This window comes from Talpa europaea, assembly GCF_964194135.1.
Source record: "Talpa europaea genome assembly, chromosome: 2".
In the NCBI taxonomy this organism is placed as follows: domain Eukaryota; kingdom Metazoa; phylum Chordata; class Mammalia; order Eulipotyphla; family Talpidae; genus Talpa; species Talpa europaea.
Window position 1 is genome coordinate 99452313 of NC_140068.1, and position 26078 is coordinate 99478390.

A 26078-nucleotide genomic window follows, 5' to 3' on the forward strand; every position below is an offset into this window, starting at 1 on the left:
GTCCTCCATCAGCAGCATTGGGGGGAGGAGAAGTTTCTGGGTGTGTCCTCCTGGGGCAGTTCTGGGTCCAAGGTCTCCTCCTACTCCCCTCCCCCTGAGGGGTGTGGAGCTGGGCACTGGGCTGCTGAGAGTTGGGGTTGGGGTGAGGCACATCCTGCAGCTGCAGCTCCTCCCCCCAGGAAGATCCTGGATCATGTCACTGCAAAGAGGGCAGAACTCAGGCGCCTTCATCTCTGCAGGTGTGAGAAACGGGCCACAAACACCACCAGTGCAGCCCAGCTCCTGGCACTTAGTAGGTGTTCAACAGAGCTTGGTTTTCTTCCCTCTGTGTCTTTATCAAATTCTCCTAATGTCTCTAGGCCCTGAGAAGCATCCCCATTGGGTAGGGATGGTGGTAGCAGAGCGGGGAAAACATAGAGGAGAGTGAAAGGTCCATGCAGGGACCAGGAATGAGGAAGCCCATATAGAAAATACAGGATGGCCCTGACACAAGTACCACTGATTCCATCAAACCAAAACTGAAGCCATAAACAGGAGAAAAACAACTCGGCTCCTCAAAAAACAACTTTGTTCCGCCTAAACATGTTCCCGCCCCCAACACAGTTTTCCTGCCTAAACTCTCCTCACCCTATAAAAGGACATCTACCCCCACAAAGGGCGTGACTTCACTGACCCCCACCTTGGGTCCGAGAAGCTCACGGGGGGTGCAATAAATTTTCCCTTCCTTTGAGAAAGTTTAGCTCCCCTTTTCTTTACCACGCCAAACCTTTCGTCTTGGTGCCCGAAACCTGGGAAGGCCGTGTCCTCTGGCACCGGGGCCAACTTCCCGTCCCTGGGACCTCTCCTCTCCATTGCAGACGCCTCACACCCACCACCGGCCTTAATCCTTGGGGTAAGTCACCTGCCTGACCCTCCTTCCTGGGAGGCCCTCGCCTCTGGCTATTTGGCTCCTCTCCTAACCCTCTCCCTTGGTCGGCTGTTCTGTAAACCGTGAGCTCATGTCAGCCAACTCCCGTTACACCTAGACCCTGGATTTGGGGCTGCCCGTCAGATTAGGTGCCCAAATTCTAGGCAACAAACAAGTAGTGGAGACGTCCTTCTTGCTTGTTTACCCCCAGTCCAAAGGCCAGGACCTAATCATGGGATGCCGCGATTCGGGGTCTATGCCCCCTACGGCCAGATCAGGTACCTGGGATCCTGCGTTCCTGACTCTGTGCCTCCGTTAGTTGGGAAAAGAGCTGAAGCCAATTCCAAGCCTAGCCCGGCCACTCCACTGGGATGCCTTCTCTCAAACCTCCGTCCATTGGGACTAAGGCCAGTTATACGCCTAAGCTCCTTATTTTTCATTACAGCATTGCATGGCCTCAATACTGAGACACAGGGCAAGCTAGGGTTATTAGGCAGTTTTAGGGACAGTGCAGGAGGGGACCTCTGAAGAATTTAGGGAGGCTTCAGAGATAAGGACAACCAAGGGAATGTAACCAATTCCACTGGGAAAAACAAACATCCCAGGACCATTGTTAACAAAATGGGAAAAACAAACATTCCAGAACCACGGACAATATCCAGGATGGTCCTGGTTTTCTTTAGGTGATAAAGTGTGGAGATGCTCTCCCGGAAGACTAGGCCATAAAGATAAAGATGTAACAAATGGGGAAAGACAAACCTGTTAGATAAGGAATGTGAAGATCCCCCACTCAGTAGCAAATTAAGTGAGACAGCCGAGAACTGACCAATCACAAAGAGACTGGTGGAGCTTTAGAATAATCAGGGAAAGAAGGTATATATTCCCTGAGACACAACTCCACTTTGGCTTCCTTGCCCCTCCCAGGCCTGGTTCCCTGGCCTGGGAGTCCCACTTTATTTCTGTTCTTTTTCTCCTCAATAAACTTTTTCTTTCTGTAAACAAATCTGCCTCTTCTCGCTTGCTTGCCTGACGGTCTGCGAAGTTCCTGCTGCGGCTTCATGAGACACCAACCCGTGAGGGTCTAGCGGCTGGGTCTCAGTGCTGCCCTGCAGCCTGGGATCCGTACCTGGCTGGGAGACTAGGCCTGATAATTCCGGTATCAATACCAATTGGATAATGGCTCCCACTGGCCTGAACATGGCACTTCAATTTCACAGTCCTTACAGACCTAAACAATTTCTGTCACCGTAGTGGAAAATGGTCAGAGATCCTTCATGCCCAGGCTTTCTTTCTCTTGCGCTCCCGTCCCTCCCTCCTAAAAATCAGTCCTACTTTCCAAGTCTCTAGACTCCTCTCACTCTTTGCCTTCTCCAGAAATGTTCTCTAATCCTCTCGATTTTCAGTCTTCACCTCCTTCAGCTCCCCAATTCAGCCCCTTCTTCCACCTCCTAGCACCACACCTGCTCTCACAATTGTCCTCTTCTCTGTCCCCTTAGGGAGGTTGCAGGGACTGAAGGAGTAGGTAGAGTCCACATTCCTTTCCCTTTGTCTTATCTCTCCCAGATTGAAAAGTGTCTCAGCTCTTTCACTAAAGATCCCACTACCTACACCAAAGAGTTTCATTATCTTACCCAAGCCTATGACCTTACGTGTCATGATTACACATTATCCTCTCTTCCACCCTGACCTCTAATAAAACAGAACATGTTTTTTGGTCTGCTCAAGACCATGCAGATCAAGTCCACTTAACTGACACAACCATGCCCCCAGGTCCTGAAGCGCTTCCCCGCCAGAAGCCTGGCTGGGAATACCAGACTGACACTGTGTGGGTCACCTGGGAAGGACTTGCTGAGACCTCTTCATCAACTGCCTCTTAGCCAGTCTCCAAGCAGCAACTCATAAGGCAGTTAATTTTGACAAGCTGCAAGAGATCACCCAGTTCCCCCTCAAAAATCCAGCCACTTTCCTTAGCCACCTCACTGATGCCCTCCAGCAATACGCTAGGTTAGATCCTGACTGGTCTGGAGGCGCCACAGTTCTGGCTACCCATTTCATATCTCAGTCAGCTGATATTAGAGAGAGAAAAAAAAAAAAGACTGAGGATGGTCCTTAAACCCCTATCTGGGATCTGCTGAATATGGTCTTTAAAGCGTTTAATAACTGGGAGGATAGGACAGGATAGTGAGACCCCTAGTCACCACGAGGTTGAGCTTCAAGCTCAGGCCCTAGTAGCTGCCTTGAGACCGCCAGGCCCTGCTCCTCCAATGACCGCAGAGCCTGCCGCCTGACAGAGGACAACAATGGGAGCCATGGGCCCCCATCGACTGCCACCAGGAACCTGCTTCAAGTGTGGCCTGGAGGGCAACTGGTCCAAACATTGCCCCAACCCCCACCCTCCGCCAATACCGTGCCCCATCTGCAATGTCCAGGGTCACTGGAAAAGTGACTGTCCCTCCAAACCTGGCTGTGGAGGGCCCGTCCTTCCAGTCCCTGCAACCCTGGCACTGGCGGTCTTGGGTTTGGCAGCTGAGGACTGAAGAGGCCTAGACTCGTGGACTCCAATAATCTTCGAGGAGCCCAGGGTAACAGTCAAGGTAACAGGTAAGTCTATCTCCTTTTTGGTCAACACGGGGGCTATCTTCTCTGTCCTCCCCTCCTGTTCCGGTCAAACTTACCCTTCTCAGATCTTGGTTATGGGAGTTGACAGCCAACCATCAACTGCTAGCCCCATCCCTTGCCCAACAGACAACAAGCCCTTAGTTCACTCCTTCCTAGTCATGCCTTCTTGCCCCACACCACTCCTGGGTCGCAACCTCCTAACCAAACTTGGGGCGACTTTCTCATGGTTCCAAGACCCTAGCATTGCTCTCACCCTCCCGCTGTCTCTTTCCACTGTCGACCCCATGGTCTGGCATACCTCTACCCCGGTTGTGGCTACTCACCACCACCTAAAGAGTGGTCATGGGCAACCCAGATCACACAGACCAATTTCTATATATAGCCTCCTGGTTTACTATAGTCCTTTCCCAGCCACCTTGGTTAGAAGTTGCAGGACAGCCTCCTTTTGCTTTACAACCTCTGCTGCAACCTCTTAAATCAGAATGCAGGTTATTGCAAAAACAAAGACTTCTCCAAAACCCCCCATCCCACAAAAACTAGAGGAACCTGTCTTTTCATCCTCTGATGATAAAGAACAACCACAACCACATGCCTGGGCACCTTGGAGGCCCCCCTTATTTTCTCCTCTACCGGCCTCCCGGGAATCCTACTCAAGTGAGCCCCATCTACTTACTCCATCTGGATCTGAGTCTCAGCTGTCTCCTTCTAGTCCTGACTCCAAAGCCATCGGTTCTTATGCCCCAGGTGTTAAAACATGTAGATTGCAAAGATAGAGAGGCTCTCTAGCTCCCCTTAAGAAAGACTCGGGGACCAGTATATTAGAATCCAAACGGGACTCTCCGAGGTGGACAGAGGTTATTCACAGACCAGCCCTACTCCACCACAGACCAGCTCAGCTGGAAAATCCACACACCTTCCTACTCCAGGAAGCCCTAGGCTATGATCAATCTCAGTTCCGCAGCAAGCATGCCTAGGTATCCATTGTCCCCTGGAAAATTTTGCAGCTTGGGATTCTTACACAGCGTCAGCCCAGCTGGAACTTCCCCTTTTAAAAATCCTCTACAGACACAGCTACCCCTCCTCCTCCCCTAATACAAACTCTGCAGGGTGACCTTAGCCAAATTGGAAACATTAATATCGCCCAACAGATGCAGGCTTTGGACACCATTCTCTGCCAATGAAATTACTGGGTACAGGAACGAAAAGCTACAGTGGCTATCTACCTTAAATTTGTGTTTTTTCATCATTGTTTAGATGGTGTTAAATTTCCTTATAAAACTAAGGTTTTGCTAAGTTTAGTAAATGCAAGTGAGGTGAGGTATGTGTGTTTGAAAAAAGAAATGTGTGGAAGAGGGATATTCTGAAGGGCCTTCAGATAATGTAAAGCAGAATGGGTAAAATGAAATGGCATTAGAAAGAAAGAAAGCAAAAGAAAGTGTTGAAGGTGTGGGAGAGAGATTTTGGTGAGAAATCATGTGTACTCAGGTGTCTCCCCCCCCTCCAACACATTCATGGACTTGCTCATTTGACCAGCAAAACCCCCTCTGACCAACACTTCATCAGCCGAAGCTGGGGCCAGGACATCCAAACTTGGACCAGCTCTCCCTTAGTGCCACGGATCCTGCCCCTAGTAGGCCTGGTGATAATGATCATGCTTTTCTTTGATTCTACACTGTTTTCTCTGCTTTATCCAGGTAAAAATTTCTAAGATGAGCCTTAGTTCTCTCAGACCCTGAAAAGCCATGCCTGTAATTTACAGATGAGCCACAGGGTGTTGTTGCTCTAGGGGTTCTGGGCCAACCCCCCAGGCCAGTGCAGTGACCAGTTGCTCATCTCTCTAAACAAATGGATCCCACTGTAAGAGGATGGCAGCCCTGCCTGTGCGCACTTGCGGCAGCTGCTCTCCTCGCTAGACAAGCCTTAAAACTCACACTGGGCCAATCTGTAAATGCAGTTCTCCACATCGGCTCCAGGACCTACTCACTCACCAGGCTCTCTCCCTTCTAACACCCTCTTGTGTGTTAGGTTTCCACACTCTCTTTGTCAAAAGCCCTCTCATCTCCCTCTCCCAATCCTCAACTCTCAATCCTGCTAGGCCTCACAGATGTTGCACTCCCTAACGCAGATAACACCCTCTTCTTACTATGGTGGACACCATCACCAGATTACTTGACAGGTCTCCTCCTCCCTGGGCATCACCTGGAAACTACACATTCCCTCCCGACCGCAATCCTCTGGTAAGGTAGAACAGGTAAACGGTCTTCCCACAGACCACCTAACCAAACTCTCCACTGATCTGTGCATAACATGGGTGGAGCTGCTCCCACTGGCTTTAATTCACCTCCGAGTCACCCCCTGTGACCTCTTGTTCCTGAGCCCCTTTAAACTGATGTATGGCAGACCTCTTCTTACTAACCATGATCCCAGTCCAACCTACACCATTGGCTGGATATTTCCCATACTTCTCTTTTCTCAGACAGCTGCTCCGAGAACATGCAGACCACTGTCTGTCACAACCTGTGCCTCTGTCACCTGATGCACCTGTCAAACTGCTGTACCATGGAGACCAGGTTTTTCTGCGAGCCATCTCTCCAAAACCACGCCAGCCAAAGTGGATGGGTCTACACACAATCATCCTGACTACACCAACAGCTGTCAAGGTCTTCGGTGACACGTCCTAGCATCAGCTGTCCAGAGTCAAACGGGTCCCTGTGGACAAGCAGGATGTATGCGAGCGCTTGGGCCCAACTCAGGTACACATCACTGTGCCCCTGGTCCAGGTTCCACTCAGCCTACAGAGCAGAGGCCCCCTGACTCTCCTTCCTCTGTTTCTAATCCCATTTCTTCAAGCCACTTCCCGTTCTTCTGTCTATGCCTGGAGATTCCAGATCAGCACAGCCTTGGGCAAGGTATGACCACTTGTAGGGCCTCTGATCCTAATCCCCTTATTTTTTCCTTTTGCCCCATGCTTATTCCGTTTCATCCAACACCGGACCCAAGACCTGTCCTGTACCACCTTTAACCAACTCCTTCTCTACCCATATTCTCACGTCCCTGCAGAAGACCATCATAACCAGGCCTGAGTCCCCACCCTGGTCTTTGCCCCCTTCCAAAAGGAAGTAGCCAAAGAAAGAACCGTCACCACTTTTCCTAACAACAAAAGGCTGGGATGAAAGGTCCATGCAGGGGCCAGGAATGAGGAAGCCCACATAGAAAATACAAGATGGCCCTGACACCAGTAGCCCTGATACCATCAAACCTAATCTGAAGCCATAAACAGTAGAAAACAACTCGGCTCCAAGAAAAACAACTTTGTTCTGCCTAAACCTACTTCCCCCCTGCCAACCCAGTTTTCCTGCCTAACCTCTCCTCACCCTATAAAAGGGACATCTTTCCCCACAATGGGCACGGCTTCACAGACCCCCACCTTGGGTCTGAGAAGTTCACCCAGGGGCACAATAAATTTTCCCTTCCTTTGAGAAAGCTCAGCCTGGCTCCCCTTTTCTTTATCGCTCCGAACCTTTCAGAGAGTGTTTTCCTGTCTTTGTATTATTTTCAGATAAAGATGGGTTTTCCCAATATTTCTGAGTTGAAAAGTAGATTATCACAAATGAAACTTTAAGGATAACAAAATGGGATGTGTTCAGGTATTTCCAGCAATCCTGGGTTGTTGCAAGCATTTTAATACCCATATCTGACCTCCAGGAAGAAATCATAGATTTCATAGAGAACACTCTTTGTGATACAATGAAACAGGACAGGTCTCTCTTTCTGCCCCAGCAGGTAAGTATTACAATATGTTGCATTTAACAAGTTTGTCTTCTTGCATTCTAAGGAAAAGGAAGGCTATCGCTAAGAGGATAATAAGAAAGTTAATATCAGGTGCTAACATAGCAAACTGTCGCCCAGCCCTATGCCTGCATCAAAAGGACATGCCAACCCTTGCCCATCTCCCTCTTATACTCCTTTGTATAAATATCCCTGCCCTCTGCCAAAGAGCAGGGCAGTGGTCTTTCAGATATGACTTTGCTACCCTCTTCAATTTGTTGACAAATTAAACAGCTCTTCTTCTTCTCAAACTCTGTTTCCTTTCATTGGCTGAGGGAAACTGAGTCTGGCGCTCAGTATCTCTTGCTCCATGAAGACAGACACAGCAGGTCTCTCAAAATAAGGAGAGTAAGCCCTGGACAGTCCTGCTGGTGTGAAGCTGTGACCCTGCGAGGAGTTGGGTCCCTGGTGTGTAGAAGGTGATGTGAGGATGATAACATGCCAGGAGTGCGGTGAGGGCCTCACTCACCAGAGTCAATGCCAGGTGACCCTGAGCCCTGGGCAGACCTGGGGGGCAGACACAGGTGCTGACCTCATTGTTTCAGGGTGAGTGAGACATGGTTAGTCACCCAGTTGTGTTTGGGAAGGATAGCAAAACAGACATGGGAACATGGTGGATGCTGTGTCCATCAGGGGCTGGCGCTCAGGTCAGAGATGACGTCTTGTGTTCTCAGTGGACTGAGGGGTTTCCTAAGTGAAAGAGGCTGAGGGGCTGATGGCAGCAGCAGTGTCTCCTCTGCAGATGAGCTCAGCTGAGGCTGGTGAGGCCCCTCCCTGTTGGACATGGAGCAGGATCACAGGACCTCCTCCCAGGATCCCACATGGTCCCCAGACAATACACAGCAGGGCTGGGGTGAACAGGCCCCCAACCCCAATAAGCCTGTGTGGGGAGAAAAGAAGAATCAGGATGTATCGGAGGTCTCTCTGAGCAGGTCACTTCAGGTCAGTCCGAAACGCAAGGGGTTTGGGGAACAGAGGTAGCAGGAACATCAGTGACTATGAGAAGACCTGAGTCTGAGAACGCTCCATGAATTGGAGTGGGCCCCTGGAAGAGCACTTGAGGAGGGCTCAGAGGGAGGGGAAGACTGGGGGCCCATTTTTTAAGTAGAGGGATCCATTGAAGGGATGAGGCAGGGAGGTGATGTGAGCGAACTGGAGAGGGTCATGACCTTGGAAGGAAATGAACTGAAGGAGGTGAGGTTGGAGGTGGGCAAGGACCCACCAGATGAGAAATGAGGGTGATGTGAAATAGTTGCTCATCATGGACATGGATTGAACATTTGGGTGCATGGACAGTAGACTGGGTGGGGAGTGGACTGTGAAGATAACCCTGGAGTCTCTGGCAGAGATAACAGGGGGACACAGGTGCCCTTCACTGAGGAGGGGAAACCACAGGAAGTGAGGGGGGAGGGAGGCCCAGTCCCCATGGTTTCCTTGGAGACATAGAATGGGGCCTTCCTGGTGACCCGTGTCCTGGAGGGACAGGGTCTATTACTGTGACCAAGTCTCGGGTGACATTAACATCTGAACAAGCCGCAGGCCCTGTCCATGCTGTGTGGACAGGACCAGGTCCTGGCAGCTCCTGGTGCCCAGTGCTGACTCCTGGTGTCCAGGGTGTGGGGCTCCTGGGTCAGCTGCTGTGAGCAAAATAGAAACAGCCTCCCCGGGGCCTCCTCACAAGCTCTGCCATGTGGGGGTGACAGCTGCCATGGGGTCACTGGGGTGGTCACCATTGGGCACAGGCAGAGCCCTGCATGGGGCTCAGTGTCAGTCCTGACTGGGCTCCACAGTCACCCCTAGTTCTGGGTCTTGGAGCCAAGCAGCCTGGAGCACAGTGGGTGCTCAACAGTGGGTGCTGGGTGGGTACCCCTGTGCCTGCAGTGGTGTCAGGGTGCCTGCCCCTCCCCTCTGCTGGCTCCTGTGATCCTGCTGTTTCCCTCCTGATAACCGGGGTGCACAGTCCAGAGGGCAGGGTGGAGGCTGCTGGGATTGCATTTCAGCTTTCACTTTCAAATGGTGGAAGGAACCTGAGAAGGGCAACTGTTTTCTGGGAGAAATTTGTGAGGACCCCAGGGCTGGTCTCTACAGACACCCATGAAGGAGAGCCTTATTCTGACTGTCTACCCTCCTGGGAACCATCTTTTCAGAGCCATGAGGCCCCCTGGGCACACAGCATGACTTCTGAGCAGCTAACAGCAGGTGCACACTCTGTGGGAAGATTTGGGGGTCTGCTGGAAACTCTGAAACTTCTAAATCTTAAAGGGATGTTCTAGAAGCCCCACCATTTCAAAGCAGGTATGTCAGTTTAGAAGACATGTTTCTTTTAAGAAGAGGGAAGTGGGGAGCAGCTGACTGTAAGGAGGGGTTAAGAAGGTGGAGGGACTTGGGTGGGACGGGAGGTGGCACAGGAAATGGTGCAGCTCTAAGAAGACTGAGCACAACGTCATTGAAGGTTGTATTTCACTTAATTTTCTTTTTTTTAGATTTAGGCCAGAGTTTCATGGGTGGGAGAATTCACCAGAGGCAGAGTAGGGAGCAGAACAGATGAATCTACTGAAATATGCTTCTGAGGGGAGCAGCCGTAGAGACAGGAGAGGCCTGATGCATCATGTGGGTCAGCTCCTAGGCTGGGGATCCTACCGAGGCCATAGCAGTGATACCATACCGCTGAGACTTAACTCCTAGGCTACCAGGGAGACCTATGGGGCCACTAGTTTTAAACCTCTGATGAGTTGATCCCTCATAGTGCTGCGACTTTAACCCCTGTACCACCAGGAAGGCCCTGTACTTCACTTATTTTCATAATTTGTAATAATTCCTGAGGCAGGACCATGTACTATAATTATAGGTAGTGGCCCTTTAAATAGAACTTCATGTAATTCTCATTCCAACCTTGGTTGGGAGATGCTGATACTATTGTCATTATTCTGGTGGGGAAAGTGAGGCAGGAAAGAACAAGATGGCCACCAGAGTGTGGCTGAGTCCAGACATGACCTCACAGTCAGCCTTCGGTGTCTTTCCTTCCTAGAACATGGCCTGTCTCCCCCAACCCACATCCAGTACATGGTTTGAGGGTGTTTTCTTGGACCAGGAACCATTTCCCCTTCTCTGCTGCTCTGTCCCACCAGGTCCCTCATCCAGAGGCAGGAATTCCCCCACAGAGTTAGAGAGGACAAGGATGAGACCTCAGTGGGGATCCGACCGCCTCCTGCTGTGTTTGGGGCAGGACCTTGTCCTTGGCCCTGGCAGGTCAGAGATGGGGAGAGACTGACCTTCAGCTGAAATAAACAAGCAGACAGAGCAGTACAGGGGCCTGTGGAGGACCCCGACTCCTTGAGGCTTCTCAGGGACACCTGCTCACACTGAGGGGACAGGACCACAAGCAGGCACTGGCCTGTCCTTCATGGAGGCCTGGGTCTGGGCCTTTGTCCTGGGGAGTTACTGGGTGTGATGATGGGGAGGGAAGGGCAGTTTGCACCCTGGGCCCAGGTGTGGGAATTGAGGGGCCTGGTGTTCTGAGCAGAATGGGCCTGGGGTGTCGGTTCTATGGGAAGAGAAGGGAGGATGTTTTTCTCCAATAAACATCATGGTCTCTGGCAGCACAGAGGTTCATAGCCTTGAGAGAAGCAAGGTCTGTCCTCCTTGGTGTTAGGGCCTAAAGGCTCACCAGGAAGGCCCTGGTCCTGCTGGTTGGGGGTCCCTGGGCCCTGCTCCCCCCTGAGCCCAGAGCTCCTGGCTGCCCTGCTCCTCTGTGTGGGCCTGGCTGCCTCTTGCCCTGTCTCTCCCCAGCCCTGAGGAGATGGTGCCCTGCTCCTGCCCCAGCTCTGTGCTCTGCCTCCTCCCCTCCCTGCTGCTCCTCCTCCAGCTGCCCCCCGGGGGGTCCCAAGGTGAGTGTGTCCCTCCCTGTCCTGTGTCTCCCCGGGGTGGGTAAGGCCTCCACCACCAGGTGCTCTGGGAGCTCTTCCTTCAGGAAGGATGGCTGTGTGGGGCCCTGGCTCTAGAAAGATGGGGGTGCTCCCAGACCACTAATGTGATGACACAGTTAAGAGCAGTCACTGAGATGTAACAGGAGGGGGAGGGATGACAATTGCTCAGTCAGGGGTTTATGGTATTTTAAAAAATCACCTGTCAAAAATATGAATATACCTTTGCCTTTATTTTTTGCTTTTGATTCTGATATTGGAAACAACTGTCAGTTACCAATTCATTTCATTCCACCAATATTATAGGTTGTCAGCCATGTGTTTGGTGCTGTATACAAAACAGCCAGGTTCCCTTCTTCAGAGAGCTGCTTCTTGCAGGAGACAGTGAATAGTAAAGACAAGAAAACCCCCCACCCCGACCTTAGAGGGGCTGAGAGGAGGGACAGATAGGGAGCAGGTTAAGGAGCAGGGGAGGGAAGGGTGTTGAGGCATCTGTGTTCATCAAGGGGGTCAGTGTAGATGGCAAAATGGGAGCAAAGCCCTGGGGAGGGGTGACGGGGTGAGGGTCCCATGGAGGGAACAGCCTATGGGGGGCTGGCTGGTGCCAGGTGTGCAAGGGCAGAGGGGGTGAGGATCGACTGAAGCAGAGGGAAAGGTAGGGACACAGGAGTGGGTGTCAGAGCTCTGGGGAGGGTCACCCGGTGGGGCTGGGGGTGTGGGGGTGACTTTGGGGATGGGGACCCCCTGCCAGGCTGTGAGCAGAGCAGGACCTGGTTTAGCTCCCAGGTGAAAGGGGCCCAGACTTGGGGGTGGCAGGAGACTAGTCTGTGTGTATCCAGGTGAGAGAGGAGGGGCTCAGGCCAAGCTGGGGCAGCACAGGTGAGAAGTGGCTCTTTAGAGGTGTAGGGGGCACCTGAGGACAGCACAGTCCTGTCCTGTCCTTCCCAGGCCTCCTCAGGCCAAGGGCTCTGACTAGGGAGCAGTTGGGGGAACCCTCTGTTTTTTATTGAGGTAACCTTAAACACTGTGTAGATGTTAGGTGTGCGGTCTCACCCAGCACCTGTATATTTCACACACACTCACCACCAAAAATCCAGTCACATCTCTCTACCAGGCTAGTCTCTCCACCCTCCTTCCCTCACCCTCTTTCTCCCCTGATGATTGCTACTTTGTTGACAGTCTAAAAGGTTTGATTTTGTTGTGTTAATCCCTTTTTTTCCCTTCCTCATCCACTGTGAGTGCAATCACACGGAATTTTTCTTTGTCCTTTTGACTTAGCATAATTTCATCATGTTCCACCTCTATTGTTTAAAATGGTGTGATTTCATCTATTAAAAAAAAAAATCTGGGGCCTCCCCGGTGGCGCAGCGGTTGAGCGCTGGGTTGCGAAGCTGCCCGCGACCTCTGCGGCACCGGCTCGATCCCCGGCTGCTCCCTGGCCACCAGAGGAGGGTCCCACATGGTGCGCAGACCTCTCCTGCCGCCCGCTGCTCCCCTCAGCAGTGTACTTCGGTCCTTCTGCCTGCTCTGCTCCCCGCTCTGGCTCTGGTGAATTCTCTCACCCTCCCGCGCTTCTGACTGTACCCAGTGCATGTATAAACAAAACAAACAAACAAACCAGCAAACAAATAAATAAAGCATGCCTCTATTAAAAAAAAAAAAATCTGAGTACTATTTCATTGTGTGTGTATGTGTGTGTGTGTGCTTATAATTTTACTCTACTTCTTTATATAGATCCCTGTTACTGGTCCTCATCCCCCTCGAATTGTGAAACACCCATCATGCTTATGTTGCTTTTCCTCATGGACTTGGTCAGTTCTTGAAGTTTTTCTTCAGTTTTCTTTCAGTTGGGTCATTTGTGCATTATTATCATTTAGGCCACTGATTTCATGTTCCCTTTGGTCCATTCTGCTCCAAGAGCTTCTCCAGGAGTGAATAGCTTCTCTGTTGATCTCTTCAGAGCCACCATCTCTGTGATTTTAATTTAAGGCTTCAATTTCTATTTTCTCTTTACTAACTTTATTTACCAAGACATTCATTTATTATTCTGAATTTTCTTTCATCTATTTGATTCACTTTTCTGAGTTTTCTCCATCTCTCTGACTTTGACTTTCTGTGGCAATTTTGAACTTTACTTGATAGTGAGATAAGATCTTCCAGATCTTTGTAGTTGCATATTGGATAGTTGTTCTCTTCTTGTGATTTCATATTTCTTTGAGGTCTCAAGATGCCATGATGAATGTTTATGGTGCTTATTTTGTTACTTTAAATTTCCCATTTAAAAAAAAAATGCTTCTGTAGTCATAACTTAGAGAGTTTAACTACTTCTCACTTTCCATCAGATGACCTGTAGTTTCAGGTGTTTTTATATTTGTAACTTATGCAAGTCTAGAGACTTGATATTTGAGATACTGAGTCAGAGACTGTGGGGCCTGCCTCTGGTGTGGGTGCTCTGGCTGGGGTGTGTGAGCTCATGTTTGTGGCACCCCTGACACCCGCCTCTCCCAGTTCAGTCCTGATACTCTGCTCTGTGCACACTGTCCCTGAGCTTCAGGAGAGCAGGGCCAGTCCTGGAGGGAGTGGGGGTGCATCTAATTCTTGCCTTGTTTCTTCACCAAGGACCTTGTTAGCTGGAAGCGCCCAGTCAAAGCTGTGAGGCCCTCACTGTCAGCTCTCCCTGCCCAGGGTCACAAACCCAGTTGAGTGACCACCACAGTGTGTGCTGCAGCCTTCCTCACCCTGACCACAGCCTCCCGTTGTCTCTCTCAGCCTAACTCTTGGTCAGTGAAGCATGACTCTCCTGTATCCCTTTTGGTGCTGTTGGCCTGGTGACTGATACATGAGAGGAAGTCACAAGTGTTCAGCGGGTGCCAGTTCCACTCATTAACTTTGATGATCCTCTGTGCAATGAAGCTATGAATTTCCACTGACACCTTCTTAGTCCCCCAGCAACTCTTTTGAAATGCACATTCTTGGGTACATCCCAATCACCTGTACCAGACCTGGGGTAGGTCATGTTACATTCCAAGCCCTTTTGGTGATCGTGATGCTGAAGGTGAGAACCATGGAGTTAGAGTTCTTCATGGAAGGTCCTGCTATCAGGTACACCAGTGAAGGAGGGAGTATCTTTGACATTATTTCTGGACAAGTTGTGGTTGAAAGATATTTCTCAGATTCAGAACTGTCACTGCTCAATCAGTTAGCTCAAGAGTCTTCTCATCAGACACCTTCCATCAGCCTGCTTGGGCCTCCTACACTGATGGTGTGTGTCCCCTGATATGACTGTGTCTCTCATAAGCTTTCTAATTCCTATGTCTGTGTTCACAGATAATTTCCAGGTGATTGCCACCTCAAACCCTATTGTGGCAGAGCTGGGCAAGGACACCACATTGCCCTGCTCCTTGGACCCAGTCATGAGTATAGAGAATATGGAGTTGAGGTGGTTCCGGTCCAATATCTTGGAGTCAGTGTTCACTTATCAAAGCCGACAGGAGCGACATAATGAGCTGATGGCCCAGTATACAGGGCGGACCTCACTGGTGGGGGAATTCCTCCATGAGGGTAAGGCTGCTGTGCGGATCCACAATGTCCAGGCTTCTGACAACGGGCTTTATACCTGCTTCTTCAGCAATGGAGACTTCCATGGGCAAGCCAGATTGGAGCTGCAGGTGGCAGGTTGGTGATGTGGTTAAATAGCTCAGAGTCCTGGAGTTTTGGAATTGGGGAGAAAATAAGGGCAATGGAATTTAGTTTTTCATTTCATTTATGAGTAAGAAAAGGCTTATTCATTCATGTTTTATGAAATGTAAATATACAGGGTACCCACTACATGTCTGGCCTTGTTCTGAACTCTTGGATACAAAAGCAAATCTAATAAAGTTCTTCACTCTGTGAGTTTATATTTGTAGTGGGAGAGAGAGCAATTATAATAAATAGCTGGGCATAAATGACATTTCAACTTGAAAAGTGATGAGGACAGGAAGCTAAATGGAGCAGGGAAATTAGTGAGCAATGTGGGGCTGTGGCTGAGGGAAGGTTACAGTAATATATAGTAGCTCAGGCTTGTGCCATGGGAGCGAAGACTCCAGGGAAGTGGGAATACAGTTGAGTAGATATCTTATGCATGGGCATCCCTTTCTCCTCAGCTTTATAGACAGATAATTAATATACGTTATGTGTAAGGCTAAGGCATATAGCACAATAACTGATTTATAGATACAGTGAATTGATTGCTACAATAGGTTGCATAATATCTATCTTTTATTATAGGTATAATAAAAAGAAAGAAAAAGAAGCAAAAAAGGAAAATTTTCTCATTGTGAAAAAAAAAAATCTTTAGAGTTAGTCTTCAACAACTTCCCTACATATCACACAGCAATATTGGCTATAGGCATGTTGTACATTACATGGAAGGGAATTTCTATGTGGAGGCACAACCCATGTGAATGACCTGGGGTGAGGTGTGTTTGGTGTGTGATCTGCTCACATGGAGTCCTCATGCTGGTGGGAGAGAGTGAGGAGCAGGGTGTTGTGAGGTGACAAATACTGTCATGAAAAGATGTGGATACGTGGTGGAGAGATCAAGAGTGGTTGATAAATGCTACCAAAGGTAATCATAAAAAACCTCCACATGACAGATATTTGAGCTGGGGCATCATTTTATCGACAGGATTCCTTCCATAAAGCCCCTTAGACCAGATGAAGATGGACGATGGAGTCCACAGAGCCTGGTGATTGTGAATAACAGCTGTTAAATTTTTAGGTTTGGATTGTTGGGCCTGAGGGCATAGGTGGTAAAAAAAAAAATATATGAGTGATGGAAAAAGAAGAAGGTTGGGAAGGAGTCAGTGGGAGAGAGAGAAGTCTTTGTACACATGATGTGGTGTTTGTATGTGGAGTAGTTGAAGATTTTCTGCACAACAGGGTTTAGCATGATGACTGGCAGTAGTGGAAATGAGAAGGGCAGGGACAATATCTGGAGTTGTGGGTGCAGATAGGGGGTGGAGAGGGGGGCTGGTTCACAAAGTGGCAGTGCGTGGACAGGAGGTGCGGTCAGTGAGGTTTAGAAATAAACCCAATTTAATGAGGAGAATTGGGTCACAGAGAATAAAGTGGAAGGGGAGATTGCAGAGGCTTCCAAGCTTCTGTCGAGTATGTTTGTTACTTAATGTTTGAAACATTAAAAATGTACATCAGTTATCTATCACCATAATGATGCTGTGTACAACCAACCACAGAAAAAAATCTCAGTGGCCTATAGCAATGTACTTGCATTTACTTTGGGCCATTAGTCACTTCAGCTAACCCAAAATGTACTTAACCAATGTCCACTACCCTTATTCCTACATCTTTGGTCAATGGAAAGTTCACCATGTGGACCTTGGCTGATTAGTTCACATGAATGGTGGTCTCTGGCTCCTGGCTGAGGGAGGACAGTTTCAGGGGGAAAGGCTGGTAACAGGCCCTGCTTCATGAGCTCATCCTCCAGCACCTGGACTATGAAGTCCTTCCATGGAGATGGCAGAGGCAAGACCCATGGGGCCAACACTTTTATATATTTTTTAAAAGATTTATTTATTCATTTATGCATATAAAAACTGGGGTGCAGACCAGAGTTGTGCTGGGAAGCACATGAGAGGATTTACCAGAGACAGAGTGGGGAGCAGAACAGGTGAATCTACTGAAATACACCACTGAGGGGTGCAGCGGACAAGACCGGAGAGGTCTGCTGCAGCATGTGGGTCAGCTCTTTGGCCAGGGATCAAATTCAAGTCATAGCAGTGATACCGCAGAGACTTAACCCCTAGGCTACCAGGGAGACCCATGGGGCCACTACTTTTAAACCTCTGCTGAGTTGATCCCTCATTAGACACATGAATTCACATGACTGAACCCAGAGTCAAGTGTGAGGAACTAAAACTTATGTGGTGGAGTGTGAACGTGATATGAAGAAATATGAAGAATTAGGGATTTTTTATAACTAATTTACCACAGATGAGGGAAAAGCACTAATTCATATGTAGAAATTTCAGTTTGAAGCATGTGAGGAGTACTGATAGAGGTAACCCACAAAGCTGGAGCTATCAGGGCCGGAGGTGGGGAAGTTGGTGAGTTAGTATTTGGAAGTGATATGTAAGGAGACACAGAAGCTGAGGGAGAAGAAGCTCTGGGAGAGGGTGTGAGATAAGATGGGCTTTAAGGACTGAACCCTGGGACTGTGCTGCCTTCAGGGAGTAGGTGCAGGGAGAAAGTCAAGAAAGGGACTCAGCACAGGGCCTCATTGCAAGAAACCACCCTCAGAGGAAAGTAGCCAAACCAAAATTTCCCATCTTAAGGGGGACTGGATGAAAAGAACATGGAGGTTGGAGTTGCCAAATAGGCAACTATTGTTGAATCACCCAGAACAGAATGGAATAGAAGAAGCTACACTGTGGTGGCAAAGATGTTCGTGAGAAATGAAAAAATACAGATGTTCATGGATTATATTATGAATATAATCTTCTAACAAAAAAAAGACATTCTATAAAGATTTGAACATGTCTATATAATTAAAAATTAACATGTCAGGTCATCATCTTGCTCCCCAAGGGGAGGTCTCCCTCCAGAAACCCCAGAATACACCTGGAGAGTCTCCCCTGGAGGTGTGCACAGATGGGTCCTGTCCCACCTGGCTATCATCTCCCCTCTGCAGGTGTGGGCTCTGCCCCACAAGTGCACATCTCGGGGCCAGAGGAGGATGGGGTGTGCGTGGTGTGCACGGCCTCAGGCTGGTTCCCAGAGCCCCAGGTGCAGTGGAGACACCCCCATGGGGAGCAGTTCCTGGAGTTCTCCAAGGTCCAGGCCCAGGACACTGAGGGGCTGTTCAGCGTGGAGTCTGCTCTGGTGGTAAGAGACAGCTCTGCGGGGACCGTGACCTGCTCCATCCTCAACCCTGTTCTGCATCAGGAGAAGGCTATGGCCATTGTCATCCCAGGTCAGCACTGCTCCCCCCTCCCCACTCCCTGCAGGGTCAGAAGGAGGGGCCAGCATCCCCAGGTGAGCAGGGGTGGGCTGTCCTGGGCTGAGTCCTGATGGGGTCACTGTGGGGTCTTTGTCTGCAGAGCCCTTCTTCCCCTGGGCCTCTCCCTGGAAGCCAGCTTTCCTGGTGAGCCTGTCCTTGCTGCTGCCTCTGCTCCTGGGGGCTGCCTGCTACACCCGGAGAGAACATTCCATACTGATGCAGGAGCTGCAGGAACAGAGGAGCTTGTGCCAGGCTAAGGAGGAGGCCAGAAAGACCAAGGAGGAGGCCTTGAAGGACACAGGTAGGGTAGGGCAGGGGTCAGGCTGGTGAGCAGGGTAGTGGGGGCTGCGTGAATAAGCTGACCACAGAGCCAGAGCCCAGAACCACTCTGCAGGGAGATCAGAGCAGGTGGCTGAGGAGACCCAGAAAGGACAATGGGGACTGGAGTCTCAGATGGGTCTGGAGTTGGAACTTTAGGACATCAAGAGTTTCTTTTTTGTAGGTTCTTTAGGCGCAGATTTTGTTCTTAGGGATGGAGTTTATGCTTATATTTTTCACTCTTTTTCAGATGAACTCCAGACAATTCTAGGTAAGCTCTTCTCTCCCTCCTGAACTCTCTGTTCCCTTCATGGGAGACATTCTGGTTCTTATCTCACCTGTTTCCTGTGTTGTCTTTCAGACCAGAGGAAGGCAGCTTACCTGGCTGGTGAGTGATGCTCCAGGTGCCCTGGGTCTCCCATTCCCCCTGTGTCCAGGTGACCCTCCTCTTGTCTGTCTCAGCACATACATGTGGACTGCCTGACTTTCTATGTTGCGTCGGACAACACTACTGGCAAAGACACGGGAGTCGTGGAGCAGGCTACATAATATAGGATGATGCTGAGAGCAAGATCTTGACCATTTTTATTGATAGAGTAATTATAGAGCATCAGCTACATGCGTTAGGAAGACAAGGAGAACAGGATGGGTGAAACTCCAGAATGTCACCTAGGGCTTGGGGGGACATGAGTCTGCTGACCATGTTATTTGCTTGACAACTGAGTGTTATAATTGAAACCAGACCCATGACCCCCAGCTATGGTCCTAATCTTATCAAGAAGGCATTTTCTGATCAGTTTCTGGGGTCCCTTGTCATACATCGGTCCTCAGCCCCCCGGGAGTTCCTGGTCATATCTTTTGCTGCATACCCTTCCCAGGGAGATCAAGCTTTTTGCTCTTGATTGATATGAAAGGCACCTGCTAAGGTTTGGCTCACATGACTGATTGTTGTGCTCTGAAGGGCAGTTCTGACCTTGTATAGGAATATAGAACTGCAGGTAACCATAAAAGCAGCCAAACAGGCCGTTTAAGTTTAGCAGACCCACATTTCTAGGCTCCAATGCCTCTTGATCTTGGTCAGCACCTGGAAACAACATCCAACTGTCCTGAGAATTAATAAATAAATGGACTGTTAAAGTTCAGGAGTGTGACCTCCTCCTGCCCTTTCTTTCTTGAAACCCACCCACAGGGAGTCTGTTCTCTCTGTTCCTGAAGATGCTGATCATTAATGATGGGAGAGGAGGGGGTAACCCTGCATGGGACAGGATTGGGGGACTTTCTGTCTCCCAGAGAGTGTTTGTCTTTAGAAATATTTCATCAGAGAAAGAGGGGCCACTTCACTCTGGAGCTGGTCTTATATGCATGTGTTTTTATTTCATCCTCATACAATTACTCAGATATCCTTCCCAGGAATACTGAATATAATATTTATGAACTAATATAAACATTAAAAAACTATCTTCCAATATACAATATTTTATTCTGTGTAGCAATACTGAGTAGCACATGAAACAGGAGCTTTGAAGGCTGTGAGGCCCAGAGCTGCTCAGTGGCTTGCCAAAGCCCCACAGCAGCAGCAGGCAGGGCTGGGTCAGTCTGTCCTGCAGGCTCCTGACCTGAGCCAGGGATTTCCCATCACCCCCTGCTGTCTGCACAGGGCAGGAGGTCATGACCTCTCCAGCCTCTCCCCTTCCCCCACAGAGAGTCTCACCTGCAGAATAGGGGGAGACCAGGGCCCCTGGATCACATGAGCAGGTGGTTGTTCTGAGGTCTCACCTCTGTGTTCTCTTCCAGCCTGGAGGAAGGCCCAGCTGTATGCAGGTGAGTGGCCCTGAGGAGTCTGGGACACCCCCACCCCAGCCTACCCTCTGCCCCTTGTCTATCAGGGACCCCCACCAGGAAGGGGTGGGGTCCGTGGTCTCCTCTCACTCTGGAGCCTCCATCTGAGAACTGCAGGGGCCCCTACTTAGAGATTCTCACTGATTTCCTGGGGATTTATTTTCACACAGGGAAGATCATGGAGTATTCTTTTAACTGTCATTCAAGTCTGTGTTGAAGTTATGTCTCACATATTTTAACATAATTTTTTTAATGGCAAATCTTTTTTATTTTTTTAGATGTATTTATTTATAGAAGAGCTGGGGTGTAAGCCAGATGCGCAGGAGGGTGAGAGGATTCACCAGAGACAGAGTCTGGAACAGAACAGGCAGATTGGCAAAATACACTGCTGAGGGGAGCAGCGGGCAAGACAGGAGAGGTCTGCCATGCCATGTGGGTAGCTCCCTGGCTGGGAATTGAACCCTGTGCTGCAGTGGCTGGCAGTATCTTGATAGTGCTGTCTTTAACCCCTGCACCACCAGGGAGGCCCCATTTCCTTTTTTTTTTTTTTTTTTTTTTTTAAGAAACACCATTAATAGTCTAGAACCAACATTTTCAAATTGAAATGTTCACAGATAGTTACATGTATTATCTCATATTATTTATAAAATTGAACAATAGTTTCTGGCTAAATGGTTTGCCATAAAAATTAACTGATAGTGCAGTGCATATACAGTCTTTGACCTGCTCTATCTCAAATTAAAGGCCTCTTCAATTTTGTTCTTTTTCCTTTGGCCCCTTTTCTTTTTTTCCTTCTCTACGCCCTCTTTTTTGTGGTAAGCAAGAGTTATCATATTATAGTTGGATGTCAACTATTGTCCTGGTGGAAACAAGTAAATTTAAAATCATTTTTTTAAGGTCACTTGGGCCACCCCATCATTTTACATGATCTTGCTCCTTTTTAAAAGAAGATTTATTTTATTTTTTTATGCATACAAGACCTGGGGTACAGGCCAGAGGTGTGGGGGCAGGCAGGTAAGAGGATTCACCAGAGACAGAGGGAGGAACAGAATAGGCAGATCTACTGAAATACACTGCTGAGGGGAACAGCAGGTCAGACAGGAGAGGTCTGCTGTGTAAAGTGGGTCAGCTCCCTGGCTGGAAATCAAACTGCTGCTGCAGTGGCTGCAGATAGCTTCATAGTGCTGATGCTTAACCCTTTGTGCCACTAGGGATGCCTTGATCTTGTTTCTTATCAAGCAACTCAATAAGAAGGAAATGCCAATTTCTCTGAATGAACTTGTGGAGGTGTGGCTAGTGTCACACATTTATACACAGTGTGCACAAGAAATTGTTGTTCCTTTTGTCTATAAATGTGGATCCTGACTCCCGCTGTATCCTAACACGGTTGGGAAACTCACGCTCTCCCCTGATGGACTCTCAGAGTCTTGCTGTGTCTGACCTGAGTGTCGGGGAATGACCTGCTTCCTCCTTCCCAGGCAGGGGTGGGGTGGGAGAGGACATGGCCTTGGGGTGTTGGGGGAGGGGCCTGTGCTCCCCTTTTAGTCATTTCAGGGGCTTCCCTGGGACCTCTATTGTAAAAGCCTGTGTGGCACATGCTAAGGGGGGCAGGCACATCCCATCTGGTCATTAGGGCTTGTGGGTGACCCTCCCTCCACAGCAGAGTCAGGGTCTGGGTCTGTCTCTGGTCAGCAAATTATAAACTTTCTGGCTCCTTCCTCCTGCTCCACGTCTTTGTCCTTCTCTCCTCACTCATCCTTCCCTCCCTGCATGCTCTCCAGGCCCCTCTCTCTCCTTCCAACTCCCCCATAGCATTGACACTTCTGGGTCCTCATCTCTTCACATGTGTTTGGGTCCTGGTGCTCCCTCCAGACCCTCCCCTGACAGGGCCCTGCTCACCTGCCTGGGCCCCCACATGGGGCATCAGAGCTCCAGCTGCTGCTGACACATGTTGCCACACCCTGAGCAGCGCCACCCACACAGTTTATCATCTCACACGCCTGCAGGGCAGACACCTGAGACCGTGTCCTGGGACTAACTCCAGGGACTGGCAGCTCCTTCCTTCCAGGAGCCCCTTCCTCTTCCAGGATCTAGGGCCCCCTGCATTGACTGGGGACCCCCATCCTCTGTCTACACAGTCTGCCATGAAGCCTCTTCATGGCCCTGCTGCCCTCACCATGTGATTGTCTCAGAGCACAGGTGCAGGGTCACAGCTGTTAAAGCTTGTGTGATTGGTTCCCCTGATGATCCACAGTAACATCCCAGTTTCCATGTCCAGACTTTGTCCCATTTGTAAATTTCTCTTTCCTCTTTAAGGACACATATTTAAAAATTTATGGGGTTATGACATGGACATCTTTTTTGAAGCCATTATTTCTCTTGGAAGCTTCCATCTCCTTCAGCTCTTCTTGGAAGGAATAGATGAATCGATCCAATATGTCTGTGTTCTTCTTTGTCTATAGATATTTTTTTCCCACAGAGATGTGCAGAGATGTCACTAGTGTTTGACCTTCTCAGTGTGTGTCCATGTCCCTACTCGGCACATCTCTCTCCTCCTAGAACCCTCCACCCCTCCTGAGTAGGCAGGGCCCTCTGCTGCTGTGTCCTGAGTCTCCTCACTCATGTCACAGTCACCCCCACATGCAACTCAGCCAAAGTGCATTTTGTCTCCTTCTCTCTCTCTCTTTTTAATTGACAAAGAGATTTATTCATATACAAACCAAAAAGCTTTGCCTACTAGCTTTCATGTCTCCAGGTTCCACAGGCAACCCCTGCTGCTGCCTTTGCTGTCCCAGGAGGCAGCAACATCGCACTGCACACAGGCATGCACTGGGGTGTGGGTCTCTTATTCCAGTGCTCAGAGAGAAGCTGCATATTCAGTTCAAGTACATGAAGTACTTGACATTTTGATCACCATAATACTTTTACAAGAAAACCTAGTTTGCAGGATGGGGGTGTGGCTGATAACTTGAAAAGCATAAATTGATGATCTTTCCATGCAGTTGGTGTCCAGCCTGTCAATACCTGGGTTTTAATCTTTATGACTTAACTTTCTTGGAAAGTTGCAGCATTGTGTGTGTGTGTGTGTGTGTGTGTGTGTGTGTGAGTCTAAAGATAGATGCGTCAACTAAATGTTCACAAAATTTCCCCCTGTGAATTCTGTGTCACTGTCATGTAGAAAACTAGACATGGACTGATGTGTCAGTCTCTAGAGTCCCTCACGTGACATGTGTGTCTCTTGCAGATTGGCGGAAGGAGCAGTTCCGGGCCTGTGAGTGACTCTGTTCTCTCTGGGACTGCTCAGTTTCCGGCCTTTCCTTCTGTTCTCTGTGTGGGCACAGACTCTGCACCCTCTGTGGGGGTGGGGTGGGTGCAGCTGTGACATCGTATGACTGGGTTGGGAGTGACTGATCATGGGTGCTGAAGGGGCTCCTTAGCCCTTGGGGTCTAGGCTGGTCCCCAAGCATCGTGTGACATATGTGACCCCCCATAAGTCTTGTGTCTTCTTCTCTTGCTTGGTGGGCTGTGGGTTTGAGTCACAAGGCTCTCATTTCAGGGGGCATATCCCTCCCCCCATACAGCTGAGTATCAGGGGTGAGGTGGTGTGTGCCCTTATTATGGGTTGGGGGTGGGAGTGGGTCTGGCATAATGGGCTCCTCTCTTTGCAGGGTCTGTCACTTTGGATCTAGATTCTACCTGTCCTCCACATGCCTATCTATATGACAAGAAGAGTTTGAACTGTTACCACATTTATGGTGAAGTCAGCATGTTGGGTCTTGAGGGGATCACATCAGGGTGCTGCTACTGGGAAGTAGAGGTCAGGAATGGAGATGACAAAGGAAGCTGGTGGGAACTGGGAGTCTGCAGGGAAGAGGCAAACAGGGAAGACATAGATGATGTTTCACCCCAGGATGGGTTCTGGGCTGTGGGGATAGAAGATTGTTTCTCAGGCTTTACTTCTCCTCCTACTTCACTACACCTTAGGCAGTTTCCCCACAGGGTGGGGGTTTTCCTGGACTATGATCATGGAGATGTCTCCTTCTATGACATGACTGAGGGCTCCCATATCTTCTCCTTCCCTCCTGAGTCTTTCTCTGGTACCCTCTTTCCATACTTTAGATGTTATTCAGGAGACGTGTCCCTGACCCTCTGCCCCCTGGAGGCTGGGCCCCAGAAGCCCTCTGTGCCCATGAACAATCCTCCTTCTCTGGAGGAGCCTGTGAGTCCCCCAGGGGAGGGGATCCCCTCAGGCTCTGGTGTGGATGGGGCTCCCCCAGGGTCTGAAGCCCCCCTCCTCTCCTGCACCCCTGAGACAGTGTCCCCATGAGGCCCCTCCCTGCCCAGCCCTGCCCTGGGCTCTTCTTGGGGCTGCAGGTTCCCTGTGGACAAACCTGTGAGTGAGTCCCAGGTGCTGGAGTCTTGTCCTCCTGCTCTGGGTGCATAAGATTGACTGACTTTGAACCAGTTTGGTGTAGGATGAATTTTACCATGGGGAATTACCTTTCTTATAAAAAACATATTTCCTGGGGTTTTCATGCTGTTTGGACAAGAAAGGGGATGAGGTTTAATTCTCCAAAATTAATTGGAGTTTGCTTTATCCAACTTGAATTTGTGTGGAGGAGCCCAGATATTGAAGGAAAGTCCCCACATTTATTTTGAAGTGTGTTGTCTATGTGAGCAGAATAGTTGGTCACCCATCATTTTCAAGATAATAGTGAATAATGGACTTTTAGCAGAGCCTAACAATATGTTCTATGTTGCATTCTAGAGGGGAAGAAATATACCTACTTTTTCAAAACTCCGTAAATTTCTATTATCTATAAAAAGCTTCTGGTGTGTTAACTTGGGGAATTCAGGAGAAGCATTTGGGTTCCCCTTTTCTGTCAACACCAGTTAGGAAGAAAATAACTTCTCCTTGAATTAAGATGAGGATGAAGAAGAGACTCTCTGACTTGGGGTGACTTGGGGAGCTGTGACCTGAGTTCCAGGAACCCTTGTGCTGACTCGGTCCTTCCAAACCCTGTGGCAAAAGGTCACGGGAACCACAGATGCCAGAGGAAACAGGATCCTGAGCCCCAGACCTGCAGGGAGGAAGGTGTGATCCCTCCCCCTGGGGACACTGAGTTGGTTCTGGTGGGAGGAGAAGATGGAGAAGGGGGAGTGGGGAGGAGTCAGATGTCAATCATGTGTGCCACTCAGGACAAAAGAAGGATTGTGATGCATTTTACATTTTCTCTTGTGTCAATTTAACTTGTCATCCATTTTCTTCCTCATTTTCTTCCCTTTACATGTTTATGCAATTTGTTATATTTATAATATAATTTTTGTGTAATAAAATAGACTAAGGGATTGTGATTGAAGTTGAGAAATAAATAATATAGCATGTTAGATACAACTATTGGGGCTGTCGACTCCTCATTTTGGGAAAAGGTGAACACTTCCTCACTTGTTTATAAGTTTTTTTTTTATTTTTAGATTTATTTATTTATGCATACAAGAACTGGGGTGTAGACCAGAGGTGTGGGAGGTGGGAGGATTCACCAGAGACAGAGTGGGGAACAGAACAGACAGACTGACTGAAATACACTGCTGAGGGTAGCAACGGGTGAGTCAAGAGAGGTCTGCTGTGCCATGTGGGTAGCTC

General features: G+C 49.2%; 1 protein-coding gene across 1 annotated transcript; it reads left to right on the forward strand.

Annotated features, from left to right (window-relative positions):
- Positions 1 to 1144: 1144 nt before the first annotated feature.
- On the forward strand, positions 1145 to 24761 carry LOC311188124 (butyrophilin-like protein 1; the record flags this gene model as incomplete). Its single annotated transcript, XM_084259334.1, has 10 exons — positions 1145 to 1185; positions 6003 to 6193; positions 14605 to 14952; positions 17969 to 18250; positions 18378 to 18578; positions 18846 to 18866; positions 18957 to 18983; positions 20390 to 20416; positions 23679 to 23705; positions 24103 to 24761. 10 exons carry the CDS (start codon positions 1145 to 1147, stop codon positions 24759 to 24761), a joined length of 1824 nt encoding a protein of 607 aa, XP_084115460.1.
- Between the last annotated feature and the right edge of the window lie 1317 nt (positions 24762 to 26078).